The sequence below is a fragment of the Astatotilapia calliptera genome, chromosome 22 (assembly GCF_964374335.1).
Source record: "Astatotilapia calliptera chromosome 22, fAstCal68.1, whole genome shotgun sequence".
NCBI classification, from domain to species: domain Eukaryota; kingdom Metazoa; phylum Chordata; class Actinopteri; order Cichliformes; family Cichlidae; genus Astatotilapia; species Astatotilapia calliptera.
The window spans coordinates 6,583,722-6,605,694 of record NC_137442.1 but is presented as its reverse complement, the minus strand read 5'-3'; the positions used below and the strand labels follow the sequence as shown (position 1 = coordinate 6,605,694).

Genomic DNA, 21,973 nt, shown 5'->3' with positions numbered 1-21,973 from the left:
ACTGCAGCAAGACATCAGCTATACAGGAGGCCCCAAAGAGCTGGAAGGACAGTTTAAGGGTTTAAGTCTTTACTTACTTTACCAAAGCCTGAGATGCATAGTGTATCACATACTACAGAGATGCTCCTCTGTACAGTTACGAGAGCCTCAGATACATGTGGCACTAAAGACAGAGGCTAAAGGTTGGGCATTAACCTTCCACTTTTCTCTCTTCTGAAATAGTTAAATAATTAATCAACAGACTGATCAGCAACAAATTATTGGCAACTTCGATAGTCAGGTCATCTGATGAGGTTTATTTCACTGTGCCTGCCTCGTCTTATTATTCAGTGCGCTGATTGCGTTTGGCACAAATGATCGCTCAGGCACCTTTTTAGTGGAGGCATCCCATAATGATGTTCTGAGGGCATTTAAAATCAGAACAAAGAGGCTGTTGTAGGTCAGCAACAATGGACTAGGCTTCCCTCAAATGAGGTTTGTTGCCAACTAATGATTGTTCTGAAAATCCTGTGGAGGTTGTTCCATTTTGCTGCAATCAGCAACATGACCTGTAGCTCTATGTCATATTTAAAAAAAACAACAATGGTGATAAAACATACCAAAGATTGGTTGCCATATCAACAATGGTTTCACCAGATAAACATGATTAATACGGACTTTCTGCAGAAGATCAGCTAGAAAATCTCTAATCCAATGAGAGAGTCCTGGAGTTACCCCCAAATTTATTAGCTGCTGGAACAAAATGTGTGTCCTCATTGTTAAAAAGGCTGAAGAGCCACAAATAAAGTCCTTGTCTGAGCATCTTCCTTTCTTCGTGTTTCCTGTTATCTTTGTGAATGATGATGATGATAATGAAGGGAATAAAACCAAGCTATCTGAAGTCTCGCTGGCCACTGAGACTCATGGAAAAGAAAATGTTCAGTATTTTTTTCTTCATTTTCTATTTAACACTACATTTTTACAGGGAGAACAGCACAGTAATTTTGCAGTGCAATGCATCACAGCATTTAAGGCACTAATTTCCAAGGTTGAATAGAAGGGCCTTTAAATCATTATAAAAAGATGTACGACTTTTTTCCAGGCTGCTGTTGAGATTAATGCAAAATTTGTACAGTACTCATCTTTAATATAAAACACTTCATTACAACAATTCCTTTGCTTAACCTGTACCTAATCTTTGAATGTGTGATTCAAACCTATGTGTGATTCATTTAGCTTGTACAGAGGTTAACCCAGGCTTTATGTCATAGAGAGTTGGTGCCAGCATTTTCCCCTATGGCCAGATCGTCTGATTACTTTATGCACAGAGCGCCACGGTCCAATTTGTCTGTGTGTGCATGTGTAAAACATTGTTGTGTATGTGATGTGTCTGCACAGTGAGTATGTATCTTTCCAGTGGACGGCTATCTCACTTGCTGCAGGCGATCCAGGAAATGCTTCTCCACTGGTCCACTCAGATGTGACTGTGTGTATAAATGTGTATAAGGGTGTGAATATGAGGGTGTGTGTGTGTGTGTGTGTTGAACAGCAACAACCGCCCCCAGCCCACTGCCAGCTGGACTCCCCCATGAAAGGACTTTTTTGTATGGGGGGGTGTGGGAGGTGGAGTGATGGGCTGAGGGATAGAGGACAGAGGGGGTCACAGCCTCCTGCCAGCTCACTCTTTCAGACTGGACCAGAAGCCATCAGAGTCCTAGGAGGACTTTCCTGCCACTCTCCTCCTGCTGTTACCTCCGTCTGTACCTCCCCATCACAGCGTCCTCGCCCCAAACACTTGCCTCTATCTCGGTTTCGAGCCCTTCTGCAATCATGCTGTCTTTATTCTACTGCCCACCCCAACTCATACCCTCGCCCCCAAGCCAATTTTTTTTTTTTTTTCCTGCCAATACCGTCTCCCACTCTCCTCTCTGGGCACGGTGCACTGGGCAGATCCAGCTGGCGCAGTGGCAACCAAGCAAGCCATGCATAGCTGGCATCATGTGCATGTTGACGGATGGGATGCAGGGTGGGGCTGGAGTGTGCGTGTTTAGTTGTGTGTATCAGTCTCTGCGGATATTGGGCGGGGGGATGCTCTACACACTTGACTCTCATCAGCGAAAAACAAAAATCTCGAGCTGTATGACAGTAACATTTATTCCTGAGAGCTTAAGATGGATGAGAGGGAAATGGGCCAGGAGAGTGTGTGCTGTGTGTGGGTGTCCGTGTTTATTACGGCTCTCAAAATGCCTCCAAGTGGTTCAAGCTCTTCTTTCAACTCGTCTTGACCCCCCTTCTTTCCTTCCTTTCTCCAACCCCTTTCCCTTTGCCTCACTTCCCTTTCCCCATCACTGTGGTCTTTCTTATACAGTCCATCCAGACTGCATTTAAAACATGAACCTATCCTATCGAGGCTCATATAGTAGCATCCTATCAGCGAGAGGTCCCTTTCACATTTCACAAGGGACTATAGTATACGAAATTACAAAAAATAGCATCATTTCGGAATAAGTAAGGCACCAAGCTAACTATCGAGAGCTGAGTTCTTAAAGTGAGAGGTAGTTTAATGTCACAATCAGAAGAAATGCAGGTTTAAATCACTTCAAAATTTCCTTCACTTTCCCAGAATCAAGTCGATCTTTTATATACAGCCAATTCTACCACAATACAGCTCATCTCCATCCTTCTCCAAGCAACAGAGGCTGTGGGACATCACGACACGTGACGGCTGCTTGACGGCAGCAGAAAAGCGAGACAGCATGATACTTTCATCTACCATTTAGCAGAACAGAGAAAAGATGTTAACAGTTCTCAGCGGGGAAATTAGCAGGGCGTTATGAGCCCGTGTACACAGAGTGCCTGGGATATTAACTGTTACATTATGGGAAGCTGGGGTCTTCCATGCCAAACGGTTTACAACTCATGCTGAGAGACTGGAACTGGCTTCTGCCACAAGTGGCAAGTGGTGAATTTGTAATAATAGAGCACAAGCTGCAGAACAACAATCAGTATCGCTCTGATTTAATAATTTAAAATACATGATGCCTAATAAATTCAACAACAGTCAGTAAAACCTCTACTATAGAAGTGCTGTAGAAGTTCTTTAAATATAGCTATAGCTTGGAGTCACAATGTGAAGTATCTGTATAGCACAGTTTAGCTATATCACAACATACCAAACCACAATTTAATTCATTACGGCTCCAGCCTCCACAGCATTCGATAACTGCGCTGACCTTTGATACGGCCAACCTCGTTGGTGAAAGGGTTACTTGTAATGGTCTCCTTCCTCGACTAAACCTGTAGCCTGAGCTGAACTAATTGGCTCAATAAATGCATGTTGATACGGGTCACTAGAGAGAAATCACAATTTAATGCCAAAAATGTCTCAGCGCAAGGTGTAATTGTTGAATGATTGGACGAGTTTTACCGTGAAGCTGTATAAAATGAAAGGAAAAAAGGAACACCGAGGTTTGTGTTTTTCATAAATACCGGCGGTATAAAAAGGAACACCACTCCAACATATAATTAAGGTGAATATCACACTGTTGCATGATTTCCCTCCTGAAAACCACGAGTTGCACATAAAAATGAAAGCACCGGAAGTTAAATCGCTTGATTCAAACCATATCAGACTGACAGTATCATGTTTTGCTCATAGCATGATTAATTAGCTCACTAGAGTCAGTGGTTCAACTCTCGGTGTGTGCTTTCATTAGCCACTCACATGTCGGTGAATCGGTCATTGAGCCGAATGTTTGATGATGATTTTTACAAAGGTGAATCAAATGATCCATTCCTGTTGTAATTCACTACCAGTGGCAGACTGGCCATCTGGAGTGCTGTGACTTTTCCCGGTAGGGTTCTTTTCGAATTGGGCCAATGCAAAAGAACAGAAATTGAAATATTCACTGGGCCGTGGATCTGATGACAGACCTGGTGGAGTGAAGAAGACTCATTACAGTTCATGATTCACCTGCTTTCACCACAAATAAGAGCTTATTTGATGTCATTTACAATGCCAATATTCATAAATGCCACAGTGTCTTGAAGGGGCAAAGATTTAATCATAAATTACTTTTATATTTATATAAAGTATTATAAGCATAGAAAGATCACTGAACATGCTCATGCCTGATGGTGTGTTGTTGAGTTTTACTTCAGTTGTTTAATTCCTCACAAGCAGTCACGTTGCAGAAAAGGGATGAGAACTAAGCAGTCAAACAAAAAGATTCTATAAGTAAACGTTGCAAAAATGAGAGATTAAGTCGCTTTGTTACTTTATATCATCTAGCTGTTTTGCTGCTGTGGAAAAGAAGCAAACCCTGAAACACCAAGGACACATTTAACCATCTCAAAGTCTGGGCTTAAAACTGTCAGTTCACAACCAGGTGCTGGATGATCTGGCTCCATTTTCTAATTCAATAAATAAAATGTATTAAATAAGTTCCACCTTTGTTAAATGCCTTATACACTTACATAATTTAATCAAAGCTTTCAGAAGTAAACAGAAGTAAACACTCTTCCCCAGATAAGCTGTGGCAGTTTTATCATTTATTTGCTTTATCAGATAAATGTTATTGTTGATAACAGGTCTTCCTCTGTATCATTCTGTCACACTGTAGAAGCTAGATAGGTAGAAAACCTCCAGCAGACGTTAAGGCTTTAGTTTTGGTTTATCAGTGACTGTGATTGCAATTCTAATTCAGTCCTTAATTTAGGTGCTTTAACCTTGATTGGACAGCCGAAGTCATTTATGGGGTTTTGATGAGATGGTCTAACTCAGAAGCGCAGGACATTTTTTCCTTTCATGGCCAGCTCCTATTGATTATAGGCCAGCAGTTGTAAAGAACGACATTGAAATGAAATGCATTTCAAAGATTTATGTCTGATGCCTGAAAATTCTTGAGCTGATATGTTGGACCTGTGTGGAAACAATGGAATGCGCATTACCAAAAAAAGGGAATTTTCCACGGTGTTTAAGGACACTTTGGCTGTTCTCTGTCAAATTCTATCAACACATTGTTGAGTTTTACTTCAGTTGTATAATTCATCACAAGCAGTCACGTTGCAGAAAAGGGAGGAGAACTAAGCAGTCAAACAAAAAGCCTTTTTCTTCTGAGAGCTGGACTCAAATTCTATAAGTAAGCATTCCAAAAATGAGAGATTAAGTCGCTTTGTTACTTTATATCATCTAGCTGTTTTGCTGCTGTCGAAAACAGGCAAACCCTGAAACACCAAGGACACATTTAACCATCACAAAGTCTGGGCTTGATGTCAGTTACTTAGAAAGATGAAACATTTGCCTGTCCTCAAAGAGTTTAAAGTGTGTGCGGATAGCGTGAAGGTTTTACTTGTGTCTGTAAAGGATTTTAGAGCGTTAACTCTTATTTTATGTGTATTATGTGTGTGTGTGTGTGCTAGTAGGGGAAAGTATACCCTCCGTGATACTTTGAGTCAGTCTCAATGCTATGCTTCGAGCAAGAACAGTAGCAGCTTAGCCACTTCTGAACCTCCCACACTCCCAGCGCACCGTCTGGCTACAAAGAATCTTTTTTCTCAGAGGAAACAATTCCAATCTCCTTCTCCGATTTCCCACGGATTTTCTAAATGTAGTTTTCACACTCTCTTTTGGCAAGAGTGTATGATTTTTGTTCTTTATGTTTTCTCTTCCTTTGTTGTAAAGCTCCACATGGTGATTATGCTAACAAATTCTTCTAAAAAAAAATGTGGAAGGAAGAAAGAAAAACATTTTGACCAGTCAAGCAGTCAGTGTGGAGTGCACTGTAGAAACACACACACACACACACACACAGTGATTAAAATGACACTAACAAGATTTGAGGCCTGCCCGCTGACGTGCAATGAGGCATTTCAACATCCAGACTTGTTCCTGGGTTTGTGTTTGCGTGCTTGTGAGTTTAGAGGTGTGTGCATGTGTGTAGGATTCGTATATTGAAGCATCAGAAGGCGGGGGGGTAGAAGAAGAAACTGTGACCGGAAGTCGTGGCAACAGTGACCAAATCATCTCACTGGTAAATGTCAAAAGTCAAGACCCAGCAGAAAGATCAAGACTGCATGCAGACACCACCATTATACTGTTACCAGAAGGAGAAATTCAAAGGTGAAAGAGGAAAGAAAATGTGAACGACTCAGTTCCCTTGTTTAGTAAGTGTTAGTCAAAAAAAATGCAATGAAAGGAAAAGGTAAGAAAAAACTAAACAAAAAAAGAAAAACAAGAAGAAAACCAAACCTGGGCAAACTGGCTCACACCAACTTGAACCCCTTGAAAGAATCTGGGAATCGTCCAACAATCCCAGCACCGCTGCATCCACTGCAGGGCCAAAACTCTTGTAGAAGGGCCTATCATACACCACAATTCACTTTGAATTTGCATCCAGCAGAGCTACAGATTCCCGCTGCAGTGTAGCCGTGCAAAGTTCAGTTTCAAGAGAGTGCTTTCGATCGGAGGTTATAAACACCGGCCCTTGTCTTGCATTTTGGCCCTGCTGTGGGGAAAGGGTCAATCAAAGGCCTCCACTGTGCCTCGCTAAAATTTGGCCAGTGAGGAGGAAAACATTTAAAAAAAACAATCCGATGTGAAGACTGAGAGAGATCAGCATCCCTGCAGCTCTCAGATCAGCTCTGATCCCAGAATGTGTGCATGGGTGAGAGAGAAATGTATGTTTCTGTGCATGCGTGTCTGCAAGTGTATCCATCCACCAGAAGAGGCGTATGAGACTATATGTGCATGCATATGTGCACTGGGACAATGTGGAATATTGTCAGGGAACTAGCATGGCTCACAGTGTGTGTGTGTGTATGTGAGTGTATGTGTGTGCAAGCAGTGATCACATGCTGTTTGCTGTATTCCTGCTGGGTGTGATGGAGTATTGTGTTGGGTCACCAGTGTGTATTCATCATATTGACTGGTAAATATACATGGATTTCCATTTCATTTGTGCAAACGTCCACACATATACAAGGCGTGTGTGCTTGTTTGTGTGTGTGTTGTCACTGTGTTAATAGACTCACCAATGACAACAGTGGTGATTTGGTTCCTGCTGGACCCGAGCCGATTCTTGACCTCACAGATGAAGGTGGTGTTGACAGCATCATCCACCTTCCTCACTGTCAGCTTGTTGCCCTCCACCACCACTGTTTCTGGCAAAGGACCAGAAGCCCTGTTGATGGGGAAAAGATGAGAAGGAAGGCGAAGCAGGGAGGACATAAAAGTGAGGTCGTGAGTACAGGTTTTTGGTGAGATCACAAAGGATCAGAGCAGAGAGGAATGGAAAAAAGTAATGAAGAAGTAAAGCAGGAGAAGTAAGTCATTGTGTAAATCAGGGATAACAAGAAAAGACGAGACGAGACGGTGGGGACGAAAAGGAAGCAGTGACGAGGTCATATATTTGGAGAAATTGGATAAATAAGATGAGGGGGAAAATTGAAAAGACAAAATCATGAAAGAAAGAAGGAGAATAAAGAAAAAAAACAGAAAAAATGGGAAAAGACAGAAAATGTGGTTTGAGGAACATGGTTTGTTGCTGCAATATTCAAAGATGGCAGTAATGTGTGAAAAATCATGCGAACAGCCATTCTGTTTCCCTGCTCAATATTCATAAAGAGAAAGCAAGCCATCTGTCCATCAGAACGACTTTTTTTTCTTCTTTTAAAAAACACAAATGCATTTGAATGTCTACTTAAAAAAAATATTTTGCCAAAGCATGGCAAAGAAACATCCTCTGCCAAGGCCAGTGCCCCAGTTTTGTGATTTTAATGAAAAAGTTCCAGATCTGTACGTAATTTAGTGGGTTTTTCCTTTGCCCATATTCTTCCTCTCGGAGAAGTTTCTGTGTAATGTTGCTGATAAACAACCAGGCAAACAGGCCTTCAAAAAACCCCACCTGTCTCATACACCTGGCTCACCATTTGCCCTTAACTACCATTACAGCGAAAAAGAAGATTGTCAGGCACATTTCTGCAGGGATTACAACTAAAACCCAATTTACAAGAAGGTTAGGAGTAAAATGTAAATAAAAGCAGAAGGCAATAAGACAAAAAGCATCCCAGATATCCTGATGGATTAAGTGTGACCCTTACGCAGTCCAGGTGATTGTTGTGGGCTCGGGGTTGGCGTTAGCCAGGCAGACCAGCGTGGCATCAGAACGGCCAACGTACCAGTTGTGGTCGTATCCCTCAATGGACACAGAGGGTAGATCTGAAACACAGAAAAGAGTCACAATAACTTTGAATTTAATCATTTAAATTACAGAAAAATGTTGGAAAATAGCAACAGCTCTAAAGTTTTGCATCAGTTTCATGAACTCAAACAAACAAAAACCAAGTTCAGATTTAATCCTCATGTATCCAGAGGGCATTAAAAAAAAAAAAAAACAAGGTAATCTTAGCACAAAGAAGGCTGTGTGTGTGTGGAAATTTCAAAAAAGCCTTCCTTGTGGCTTTCTTTCCCTTCAGGTTTGAAAAAGAAAAGCAAGTGAGAGGACTATAGGTGTGAGGAGAGGACAGTGTGTCAATGAGAGTAAGAAGAAGCAGGACAGGATGGTAAGTGTGTGGTGTGATGTGTGTGTTCCTCCTAGAGTGCGCTGACCTATAAAAGCTGATCTGAGTTACACAGTAGACAGGAGACATGATCCTTCACACCATCACTAAACTAACACAAACACAGCGAGGAATCACGCTGTGTGAGCATGCCTGCTGCAGGTCTCCTATCTCTGCGAGCACCAATTTTAAGTACAAGGACATGTTTTCCACTCCTCACTAAAGGCTACTTCTACTTGAAATTTACTTTGAATTAAGTTTAAGTTGGGATTTCAAACAGATGAATGAGTGTCCCCTCAAAAGAACTACATGTGCATGACATGCACACACACATAAAGTACACACAAACAGGGCACGATGGAAAAAGTTCCTCGACTCCATAAAAAGCATAAACCTTGTTTGATGAAATTTGACCTCTATTTCCTGAACTGAATAAGCAGAGAAAACACTGATGGATGGGTGGATCCCCTTCAATGGACTGCTCCTGCTTATTTAGGTTGTTGCCTGAGAGTTTTCTTGCGACCACTTGCACACACCCATCAGCTGAAAGTATCCCATGCAACAAAGGCAACCCCTAAACCTGAATTTCATTTCAGCCAGAGGATTAAGTAACAGGTAGCCAAACCTGGGAAGTAAAGTCAGTGAAAAGTGACAATTGCTATTTGAACCCAACACTTTTTTTTTTATCAGCAGTAATCTTCAAAACTTTATGCAGACATAATAAATGCTATGATAAAAATCACAGACGGTTGCAAGTGATCAGTACAGGACTTCCACAGATATACATATCTGGAGGTGTTTTTGCTTTTTATTTAAGAAAATGCATCTTGTAGATACTAAATCTGGGCACGTGCATACAGTACATACTGAGATGTACACTTCTTGAAAGGTAGTTAAGATAATTTAAAAGCTTGACTTGCAGCCATATCACTGTGAATGTCACAGAACAGTCAGGGGTCTTGTCCTCGTAAGACAAGTGCATGTAAGAACAACAATTCTCTCAACAACATTTGACATGCACGCTTTGATTGTGTGTGGATGCCACCTAAAATTTAGAGATTACAAAACCAAGCCGAAAGAAGACAATCTGTTCCATCTTTGCAGTAACCGGCAGCAAGGTCACACCATTGAGACGATGGTGGCGGCATCCCTAAATCTCTTGAAAGCCACGCTGAACCTGTGTAATATTTTAATCCCATGCAAATTAGAATGGAATTTAATGGATTCATTTAAAGCAATGTGTGTGTGTGTGTGTGTGTGTGTGTGTGTGTGTGTGTGTGTGTGTGTGTGTGTGTGTGTGTGTGTGTGTGTGTGTGTGTGTGTGTGTGTGTGTTTATTTGTGTGCAAAATGTGTGTTTGTGATTTTTTTTCTATGCACCCGAGGGCCAAAAGACCTAAAAGGACAAATTAAAGAAAATTCTTTGGGGGCATTTTCTTCATCTTACTTCTTAAGCGCTCTCTGTACAGTTTGGGTTTACTGCAGATTGAACATTCTGAGTTTCCATACGCATCTGCTTCATCTGTCCTCATATTGCATGTAATTAAAGATTTCTAAGTGCATGCATTTGTCATAATCTGCTGATAAATTAACAACTAAGGAGAACCAGCAATGAACGCAGAGCCCATTAAGGATGCTACAATTAATAGTGCACAAAATCCTGCAGTTTTATAGCTAATCAGCAAAGGATTACACTCCAAAACAGGATATAAGCAACAGGCTGCTGGGTGCATTAGTTGCTAACCAAGGATCTTGTGGTACAGTTAGACATACCGAATAAACCAACCTTGGCTGAGTTTGCTTTTGGCTGGTTTTAAGCTCATTACCTCAGTTATTCAGCAAAGAGTTCCAGCAGTGGACTGCAACATGATATACCACTGTAATTTAATCAATTCCAAGTACACAAATACTGTCAGCGAAAACTTGTCCTTGTTAGATCATGATGTGCATTCACGAGGCAGTTCGCAGTCTTTCTGCGTTCATTTGCACCACTATCCCAAACGTGTTGTCACATATTCTGCAGGTTTGCTATACTATTTCGACAATGGCAATGTCGGCAATTTGTTTATTTTCTCTAGAAAATTACTGTTTAGTCAATTTTATTTCAATTGCAATTTTTCCCCTTGTTGTTCCCACCAGTGGGGCCCTGCCGTGAATTCAAGTAACACTGCATTACAGAAACAGTATATAATGCCTCTCAGTTAGTGGTAAAGCACTTGCAAGTGACTGTGAAAGTTAAGGGCTCCAGGTTCTTTGAAAAGCACTGATCTGCGTCTGAAATTGCATGCACTTTCAAGTTATTTAAAACTTTAGTTGGTCTTGTGATCATTGAAATAAAGTACCCCGTTAGGGAACACAATTCTAAGTGCTTTGTTCAAGAGTGTATATATGTGTGTGTCTTCCTTACACTCCACAGATAGCTTGATGGGGTAAACCCAAGGCTGCTTCTGTGTCTTCTGGTTGACTCTGCAGATCACTTCCCTGCCGTTGTCTGCCGGTGTAGGGACCAGCCGATACTCGCTGCGTACCGTCACCGTGCCGTCTGGCCCGCTCGTGGTGCTGGTCGAATGATTGCCTCCCACTGGCACCAACCACTCGATCGTGGCTGCTGGTTTGGCGTCCGCTGCCTCACACCGGGCTACCACCACCGACTTGGTGCCAGCTTGGACAGTCACACCATTGGCCGAATTCTTGGGCTTGGCTGGGGGGATGATAGATAAGAAAGACAAGGGGGGGGAGTTAAGTAGGAGAGTCCAAGACAGAAGGCACGGAGGGGGAAACAGAGAGAAAAGAAAAGTGGCAGTGCAGGGAGAAAGATAAAAGAAGGGCGGTGAATGGAAAGGGACATCAAACAAGAGGCCCAGGGAGAGAAGAAGAGGGAGGAGGGCAGGGAAAGCATAAGAGGAGGAGGTGGTTCAGTTTGTTGTGCATATATACTGTGGCGGCATCCTACTGTGGCTGTAATGAAATACCGAGAGAAGCAGGAGGCCCTCTGGTGTGACTCTGGGCCAGTCCACTTCATAGGGACAGAAAGAGGAAACACACATAGATCCGTAAAACCGCATACACCAGCCAATGCAAGTGTTATAAAGAATCATAATGTTTATACCATGATATGATATGAAAATGGTCAATTTTATTTGGATAAAACAATCAGTTTTGAGTTACTGTCACCAAAAATTGCTTTGCTGGTAATTCCCAATTGAATTGAAGCCAAAATCATACTAGTAGTTTCAACAGCAAAATGCACGAAATTGCTTTCCATCTTTGTAACGTTAGGTTTGTCAAACTGTATAGAACTTCTAGAAAGTGCCAATTTTCCATGAAAACGTCCTCCCCTTCTTAGAACAAACTGCTACACTATCAATCTATCAGCAAATATCACCGAATTCCATTATTTTGTGATGTCAAGTCTTGAAATTTCCTTGTTTTGTTACACCCACTCACCTCAAACATGCATCATTTTGCACTGCACAATATGATTTCATAAATTCCCCCCAAACGCCTTTAAATCTGTTTTATGTGTCTGTAGGCTATGCAGAGAGACAGTAATGGACATGCTGAAATTGAAAGATTTTTCATATCAAGAAAAAGTGAGGCAGTTACCAAAAACAGCGTATCGCCTCCTGATTCACTGAGGCTTCTGTTTTGTCTGTCCTCGTCGGTGGATTTCTTTTCATTAAATGGCTCAAGAAAGAAGTCCTTCACTCTAAGGACAGACAAAATCTTTATCTCTGCTGCAAACTCCACTGCTCTAAATTTTAAAAAGTGCCATTTGGTGCCTTAATGTTATAAACAACCAAATATCCATGAGAATAAAATTACAAGGTACTATTAACTTGCAAAACAAACTTTAGCCTTTCCAACAGTGGTAAATTCTTTCCATTAATACTTAATTTTAATTTTTTTTAATGCACCCATTAAAGGTGTTAATTTCAGAACCTGGTAAGACCAGCACTTAAAATAATAATGAAGTTGTATAAATTCACATCACACTTTGATTTGTTCACAGGTATAAAGTCCAGCACAATGTTTCACATTAAATTCAGCTCCTATGACATGTATGTAATGACAGCGAGCAGTCTGACGGCGCTGACCTTAAAAAGAAAATACATAGTAAGTCTATTTTTTCTATTTTTTCCCCACTTTATTTCATGTTCTTTCTCAAAGTTTAAACTTTGGGTGTAAAGTAAGAATCTAGAATGCACAGCATCAGTAGTTGAACAGTTAGATATTTTTCCTCCTTTTCTGCCTCTTTACAAACTAGTTTGAAATGTAATCATGGTTATTACATTAAACTAGCTGTGAATAAATATGCCTTCAATGAAGATGTCAGTTTTATTAGTTTCTAGTCCACCAGAATCCTCTGAGGTTTTAACCAGAAACTGTCATTATCACTGACAAGGGAACATGTCCACTTAAATCATGGAGAGCATTCTGGACATGCTGTGCTCCATGTAAATACCAGATTGGCTGTCACTTCCTAACTATCCTGTGCACATTTGCGGTGCTGGAGCATAACCAGCAGATTCTGGCAAACCCACTACCTTTGTCTCTGTTTTTGCTTTTGTTAACCTCATTTTTTTTCTTTAATTCTGCTCAATGCCTCACTTACATATGGATAGACAACACTGCTTCAGTCAAAATGGCTACTGTCAATCAACTTGTTCACGACGAGTGTTACATTTAAAATAGCAGCCAAAGAAATGTCTAGTGGGCTACTGTCCAAGTACTCATGAAACCTAGCAGTGTGGGTAGTGTGTAACTGTGAGGAGGATTGCATCTAATGTGCATTTCTTTCAATTTTGAAATAAATCCCCTCAAATTAAAGCATTTTATGTAGCATCCAGAATCTTAAATGGAATTTGGTGAACCACCAGTCTTGAAGAACAAAAACAGATTTGTTTGCAGGTTAAACTATAGAATAAAAATATGTATCTGGAATCATTTATGGACAAATGCTTCCACTAGCAGCTGAACACAGAAGCATTGTTGTTTCCATTTACTTACTCTTGGTTACAAGGTACAGTATCTGCTGGCTATGCTTGCAGTGCCCACTTCAACCTCAAGGACCACATATTTTGGAAAAAATGAATGAACTCACTTTCTTTAAACGAGCCTGTCAATCACTGCTAATTAGACATCATTATCTTGCTGCTGCCTCTGGGCATTTCCAAGATTTTTTAAATGGGTGCCAAAAGGGGAGACCATGAACATGCTCATGTGCAGCCTTGTGTGTCATTACAGATTTATTATGTGAAAAGTTCTGTTGCACGAGAGTTTAAACATAATTCTGTGTTGGATAATTGTTTTGCAAAGTGTTTAGACTTTTAACTTAATTAAAACTTAAGTACTTAAGCAGCTTAATAATGCACAGTATAATTCATATATATTTAAACTATCCAAAATAAATGTAGTCAATATGCAGAATGACACTTTCCAGATTCATGTACATAATATTCTTGTCTCATAATATGGATTTTTTGATCTGTATATCTGTTATGTTGCAGTTGTTGATGATTTTAATTACCTACATATATTAAGGGAGTTCATCTGCAAAAAAATCTAAAGTGCAATAATTGCATCCGAAATAAAACAGAGTAAAAGCTGAAAGCAGGGTAACATAAAAATATTTAACTCAATGACAAGTACATTAAACCTCAGTAAAGGACATGAGTAACTGAACTGTTGCATTCCTTCTGGTCCTATCCAGGCTCTCATAACGATGGTGGGGATTCTCAGATTAACTCCAGTCCAGTGGCTTTGTTGAGGGCCACCGAGGGAAGCCAATTAGATTTGGTCAGGGGGCACTGGGGGAATGGGGGAACACTCCCTGCCTCTCTTTTGGACTGCCTTTGTGTCGTAAGGCCTGCATCACCTCTTTGACGAGAACACGGTTGTGTGCCGTTATAACTTTCTTTCTCCTCTACATTTCTGTTCTAGCTGCTCACTGATGATTGACTGAGGCCAGCTCTGTCTGTCTATCATCCTTAGCATCTAATCCAGTTTCACCTCCCTCCTTATGTTCCAGCCCTTAAAGTCAGTCATAACAACATAATTACACATCAAGGCTCCATGCTACTATGCAGATTGGTACTTGTTTCAAGCGTAGATAGCTCAATTATCTGGAGTTTTTTTTATGGTAGACAGACAGACACTCATTTAGATTCTTCTTCTTATATTTCTCTACTCTTATTAATAATAATAATAATAATAATAATAATAATAATGGACTGGATTTATATAGCGCTTTTCAAGGCACCCAAAGCGCTTTACAATGCCACTATTCATTCACTCTCGCATTCACACACTATTATGACACTTTGTAGTCTTAATCATCATACAGATGAGTCTGTTAGCTTTGACAGGTTTATTTTAATTGACTTCAAATTTAATAACAAGAAAATCTAACGTAAGCCAAAATTAGCATCACATATTACATACTTGCACATTTTTTTCTGAAACCTGAAAATCATATAGAAGAAGAAACAAAAGGAAGGGAAAACGAGCAGAGATAAAGTGAGACAAGAGAGGTGAGGGAGAAACTGGAGGAAACAGAAGCCAACAGAGGAAAGAGACAGAAAGAGACTGACCGGGCAGAGAGTAAAGCAGGATGGCAGAAAGGGGTTCGGATTGATCTAGCAGTTTAGACGAGTCAGGAGTATCCGTCCCTGATGTGTTTCGTGACACTGCATTCAATTGAGCCTGTTGCTACTCCTCACATCAGTCTGAGGCGAGTACAGAGCAATTAGAAGGCAAGCGGGAAGCCATGCTAACAGAGTTAACAAACGCTGCAGCTCCAACACCCATCCTTATCACAGACCTCCGAACACGTCACCACCCCCCGGCGGTAATATCAAAAGGCTGAATGTCGGAAATTGACAGGGAGAAAGGAAAAATGCATTAAAATAATGTTTCCAAACACAGTTAACTGCATGAGGTGTTTGGTTTATAAAACCAAGCACTTAGAAAGAAATGTGTTCAAAAGGTGAACGCATCATACTCCCCACATGCTTCATTTTAAGTGTTCCAATTGCATTTTAATTCGTGTTTTGACCAAAGACTTTGGTAATCATAACAAAAGCATTGCAGTTAAAAACTTTTCTAAACTCTCCCAAAGCAGCAAATTTATTTGCCCTCTAGAAACAATTAGATTTCAGAGCAACACATTTTCAGAAGAGACCATTTTCTCGCCTTCCTTTATATAAAGATTTGTTGTGAAGCCGTCACTGTACCGATAGAGATTCTCATCACTGTTCGGCAGGGATGACACCTACCCTAACTTGAACCCATGACTTCTCTAAGATTGTCTCTTCACAGAAGAAGGCCTCTCACTGGAAGGTTGCCAGACTGAATCATAAACACGATGGGGCTATCTGCCAAACGCAAAGATTTGAGAGTGTGAAGCCAACTGTTGCTGAATTAAGGTGGCATTCGGGTAAGACAGCTGACATCTGTCATAGTGGCAGAGCTTGTGTTGAAACCAACCAAGCACCAGAAAGCAAATTAGTGAAGCCAAGTACTGACCTATATTACTGCTTATATTTGGAGATTGAAGATTCCACCATAGAAACATACGTATGGAACCATAACAGTTTGATTATGAGAGTAATATTCAAATTGTGTAGATCAGATTAGAAGTGGTTTTATGTACATAGTTTATACTTCATACATCTTTGAAACCACGATGGTTATGGAACCTGTCCTAATCTAATTCTCTAAAAACTTTCAGAAGTTCACATATGAAAATTACTATATCCAATCTTCATATTTTACAACAGCAGACAGCACTATGTACCTAATGTGTCAGTCACACCACAGTAAAAGCAGGACAACATCCTCTATAAGAGTAGGAAAAACAGGTGGTTGCCACATGACTGTATTGGTGATTCTTTACATTTGGCAACTGGTTGCCAATAGTTGTGGTGACCAACTCAACTAAACCTCAACCTCTGGGTGACCATTTTCAACCATAAGGCGACTGTCAGTTACCTGACAGGAGGTAACCTGCCTCCAAACAGTGACTCTCGGTAAAGTTTTGCAAAAAACCGCTGTCTAATTTATGAATGCATGAGAGATTGCCAGCACACTGCAATCAATCGGAGTCAGTGACTGAGTGCAACTTGTCTGTGATGCAACTCTTTGCAATCGGACAGTCTACTCAGCTGGCTGGCAACTTGCTGGATTCTGGTTATTTTTCAAAATAAAAGCAAGCTTGCTGAATATATAGCATTTTGCAGTTAAATAAAACACTTACCGCAACTACCACGTTATTCATAGAGGAATGTCTGAGCTTATGTTTCAGATCTACGAGGTTCTGGATGAACTCCAAATTTTAAGCAGTAAATGTGATTTTGTGCATCAGAAATTTCCGCTGATTTATCAAAGACACAACAGAACGCATATAATTGCCATGTTTGAAGCAACTATTTCAAAGGCAATGAGATGGTAATATCATTGCACATTGTTACAACAACTTTGGTTGTGCTGCAGTCTTTAGTGTGACTGTAGCATGTAGCTTGAGACTCCACACCGCGTTCGCTAGTTGATCTGACCACTTTTATGCATGTGACGCTTAACTGCAGCTTTTTAGCCTTTTAACCACTTCCAATGGAGATTTTTAATATAAGCTACTATAACAAAATAACACAGAAACAGAGCCAGGAGAACATATTGAGCAGCACTGCCTGGTGGTATCCAAGTTTCCTCTGTGTCTCCTTCTTTAAAAACAGATTTATTCAGTGCCGTGCCCTGATGAAGGGCAGACAAGTGATGTAATTTTTTATTTTCTACTCTGCTGCATAAATTAGCCGGAAATCAATAAAGGCTTCTGGAACTTGTTAAATTTTTGGAATTCATGTCTCATCGGCTGCCCAGGTTTGTAAACACCTTGCCTTGCCACACTGCTGCTGAATATTTCCAGTCAGTGTTGGGGAAAAAATTCTGTTAAGTTCTCTACCTCAGCTCAACTTTAACAATACATGAATATTCAAGCAACACAAGAATAATTTAACCTCCAATTATTCTGCTGTTTGTGATGTTTTGACAACTCATTATTGGCTGTTCTAAATGTTGACAAAATGCATTAATTTAAGCATGAGACTAATTTAGCTAATTTAAGCTTGAGAGCACTGGCTAAGTGCCATGAATGAAACAAATAAATAAATAATTTCCAGAGTCGGTATTGTTATGCAAACAGTGAAAGCAGAAAACAGCTAATTTTGACTTCTAAGCTCAGCTCACTTTTGCCTCTGAAAGCAAAATCTAAAAGCACCTTGAGGCATCACATTTCAAGACTGTGTTCGACTGCATTTAACAGCATTTTGACTGATTCATTGTTTCTCCTCGAGGCCAATTGTAAACTCAGCAGCATTTCTCCCTTTTATTTTACCCTCCCATGTCAGGTAACAACTCAGAAATAGGAGAATGGATACTGTTCCATTTCATACAATTTGTTGCTACATTGCAATATTTGTTATGGTGTATGCTGACTGACAAACTTGGCATTCAGAAGCTGCCTGTGTGCTTGTTTTATATGGGCTATATTATATAAACACATCAAAATTTCAGTTTAATTAACAGATTCTGGAAAAAAACAAATACATAAATACACTGAACATGAAATGAGCACTGTCCCTGTAGCCCAAACAGACTAAACTCTCTCTTTAACCTTTATTCATCCAGCAAAGGTTTGCTTTACTTTGTCTTTTCACCTGGGAGCTGCCCAACACTGCTGCTGGCCACCACGCAGCTGCGTGGATCTATTGAGGTCATAATACTCTACAAAAGGATGCCTGAGACAAACAAAGCTGAGGGTGACCAGGCTAATTTAGTCATTTTCTTAGTATCACTTGAAATAATAAGTCAAATACTCATTTTTGAATAAAAAAAACAAAAACTTCAGCTGAAGAAGTGCCTCACAGACATCTGATTTGCAGAGTTAAAGTAGAATAAAGCTGCAATAAATTTACAAATGAAATTGTAGCGACTGCTGGAGTTATTAAGGGCACTGTGTTTGATATTTAAAAACCAAATTGTTACATTACGAGTAATTAAGAAAATATTTTTTATGTTTCTATAGCCATTGTTTGAAAGTTAGTTAAAGAATATTTTATTCCCGAGCAGAAAAACGTGGCTTATTCAGTGTGCCAGCTCGTATTTGTGCAGTTAGTTTAATTTTAGTGATTTGTTTAATTTGTTTATGTTTTTAGTTACCCAATAAATAAAATTACAGTTTTCAGTTTTATACATGTGTTTGACAGATTTCTAAAATATCTGTGTTTTCTTATTGTTTCTAATTATGACAGTTGGTCTAATAAGTACGTTGTTAGATTATTTCGATTTTCTTATTTAAGAAAATCTTAGTTAAAATTAGTTAGATGTGCAGTAACTACATATCTGTTTTTTTAATTAGGTCTTGCTCTATTAATATCTATATGAATATAGATATGAGTCTCTGCTCCTGGCTCTTTCTCAACTCAGCTCTCTGTTTCTTACCAGCAACTTGAAAAGGTGTTAAACAATGTAGCACTACACCTAAGTCAGAAAATGCCATGCTGCATTGGAGTAATTTGGCTATATTTGTTCAAACTAAAAAAGGTTCTGAAGAGAAAATTCATACAGGGCAGCGTAGAAGTCAGAGTATTAGACTGGAAGTATTTTATCTGCAACATTTAATAAATTATAGAAATAGATAACAAGTCTTTACAGGATTTCTGCCAGAAAACTTAAGACCAATCGATGTGAACAAACCCAGAGGACATGTACTGTGTGGCACAAACAAATACATTGGTGGTTTTATTGCTACTCTCTCTTGCTGCGAGGAGAGAAAGAAAGACGCCGAGGGAATGGTTGATGTCATTAACAAAGAATGATGAGTGGTTACCACAAAAACAAAGGAAAAGGCGGCTATGAGCTGAACAGTTAAAACTGTAGCAAGTCATGATATTTCTCTCTTTTTTATAATTCCACCAACTTTTTCAAATGTTTTTAAACAAATAGCTAACTAAGACACTGGGCTAAGCTAACTAGGATTGCTTGCATTAGCAAGTATCATAAAAACAGATAATTAAACTGGCAGGACTTTGGGCCCATTACTTGATTATATTATTAAACAGCTAATAACATGTAGATATCGTTAGCGAAAGCATGTTTCCAGTCACCAGCTCTGCCAAAAACCCAAAGCCCACAGGCAGGTTTGGTTCCTTAGGTGAGAGTATAATGCTGTGGCTGTCACAATACTTGTTTTTCAAAACAGTGATATGTAACTTAGCATATTAAAAGAAACATCGCTTTAATTAAAGATCCAAAGGAAATCAACAAAAAGTTATGTTTGCTAAACAATATTCAGTATTATAATTGAACGCCCTCATTTTGCAGCTCACAACTTACAGACTTTGCATTTATTTAACACTGAAAATACAAAAATAAATGATATACCCAAGATCACCTAGTAGTAACTTAGCAGTACCACATTTCAATACACACAGCACTAAAATACAGTATGCACCAGCACCATGGAACAAGGAGTTTTTCAACAGATGGTATGGCCCCCACAGAAATCTGATCTCCACATCATCCATCCAGTCAATCTGGGATTACATGAAATAACAGAAGCAATTAAGTGAGCCTAAACTCACAGAAGCACTGGGGCAAGTTCTCCAAGATGTTTTGGAACAGAGTACCTGCCAAGTGCTTAAAATAAACAGAAAGTAAACTGTTGCTACAAATAAACCTTAAAAGGCATGGGTGGTTACATCATATATTATCATTGGATTTACGACTCTTGCAACTAAAGTCAACTCAAATCACTCCGATTTTACTGCTTATTTATTGCATTCGTGCAGTGTGGTGTACATGTTATGTTGACATTTTCTAGAGATTTCTAGTCTTCAGGTACTAAGTTAAGAAAAACTTAGCTAGATCCATTCATTCAGGTCACCGCTTAATCATTGCTGGCTGTTGAAAATCTGTAACTTCTGCCAATTTCACTCCATTGCTCATGGATTCAGGCCAGTGGCCCTCCAGTCTCTGGTCCATTGTTTTAACCTTTGGACCGAAACTCCCTCCTCAAAGTTTCACAGACTACTACATTTGCGTCTCACCTGCAATTGTATTTCTGTCCTACTGGCTATACTACATCTGATAAGATGCAGTATAACTGTCTACCATCCATTTCATATGGTCCCCATCCAGGACAATATGATATAATTCACTGCCAATTGAGTGATTCTTTATTCACACCACAATAAGTGGTAATAAGATTGGCTGGCTATGCCACTGCATCCAATAAGTTATAATACAATTGGCTGTCAGGATTATGTATTCACACTTAAATAAGTTGTGATATAATTGGAGTGCTGGTGGTTCTATATCAAATAAAATGTAATATGATTGGCTGGCAGTAGCTGCGGATTCAATAAGATCTAATCTGATTGGCTCATATGGATTCTATATATCCCATAAGGTAAAATATGACAGTTTTCCAGGGACTTTGAGGCACTTTGTTTTCCAAGTGCATTTTACATGGACTCTGTCCCAGAGAGCCTGGCACGCCACAGCTCCAGACAAAAGGCGAGTCAGTGAGCTTTCCAGCAGGTATTTCCCAGTCTAGCTCTGCTTTGCGCCAGCAGAAGCAGTAGTTTAGGAGGATTAGCCCACATCCATCTGCAAGTAAGCCAGAATATCTTTCCATGTTTTCTCTGCAAGACAGCCAAGTTCTGTATCTCCTCTGTTTTCTGTGAGGGAAGGTTCCAGGACGGATTTTGTATTGTTTTGCAAAGGTTTTCTCATAAAACAACTGAGTAAAATGCATAAACACATGAAAGGCAGTGTAAAACCATGAACCATTATAGCTGCTGCTTCTATAATGAGGTAGTGTAATGCAGTTTATTGTACAGTCGCCTTTTACAGCGCCTTGCATAAAGTCTGTGTGCTGTTTTAATGTTGCAGATCAGGGGCCAGCATTTGAAGCCTACACTGTGTCGCCACTCCAGTTCAGTTTCAAGAAACTCTTTGAAACAGGACTGCTAAGCACAACTAAAACTCACACTTTGCGCAAAAGAAAAGCACTCAAGATATGCTGTAGCTTAAAAGGATCAACGAGTGATGGGCAAATTTACCAGACAGACGTTTTAGTTAGTAAATGTAATGTTTCAGTTCAAAGTCTGTCATCTTAGCTCATTCCCTTTTCCTGCTCCCATTATGACAGCAGTGCTAAATGTATGAGATCTTTATTGTACAAGCACTGATGTAGGCCATATTTTTATGGCACTACAAAACAATCAAGGGAACTGTTGTAATTCACATTCAGGCATGAAGCCTCCTCAGTGCCGTTAACTGAAAGAGAAAGACAGCAGCATCTGATTCCTTTGTAAGCGGAGTGCAAATGGGAGGACATGTGGGTGGATGAATAACACCAGCTGTCTACGATTACAA

General features: G+C 39.9%; 1 protein-coding gene across 3 annotated transcripts in view; it reads right to left on the bottom strand.

Moving 5' to 3' along the window:
• Positions 1-21,973, bottom strand: part of pvrl2l (PVR cell adhesion molecule related 2 like) — a 315,388-nt gene that overhangs the window by 160,079 nt on the left and 133,336 nt on the right. For all 3 annotated transcript variants that reach the window (XM_026155452.2, XM_080296640.1, XM_026155450.2), the window contains exons 4-6: positions 10,944-11,237; positions 8,080-8,197; positions 7,012-7,160 (exon numbers count right to left, since the gene is read on the bottom strand). In XM_026155452.2, the coding sequence (XP_026011237.2) occupies positions 7,012-7,160; positions 8,080-8,197; positions 10,944-11,237 (561 nt within the window). The remainder of the gene's footprint in view (positions 1-7,011; positions 7,161-8,079; positions 8,198-10,943; positions 11,238-21,973) is intronic.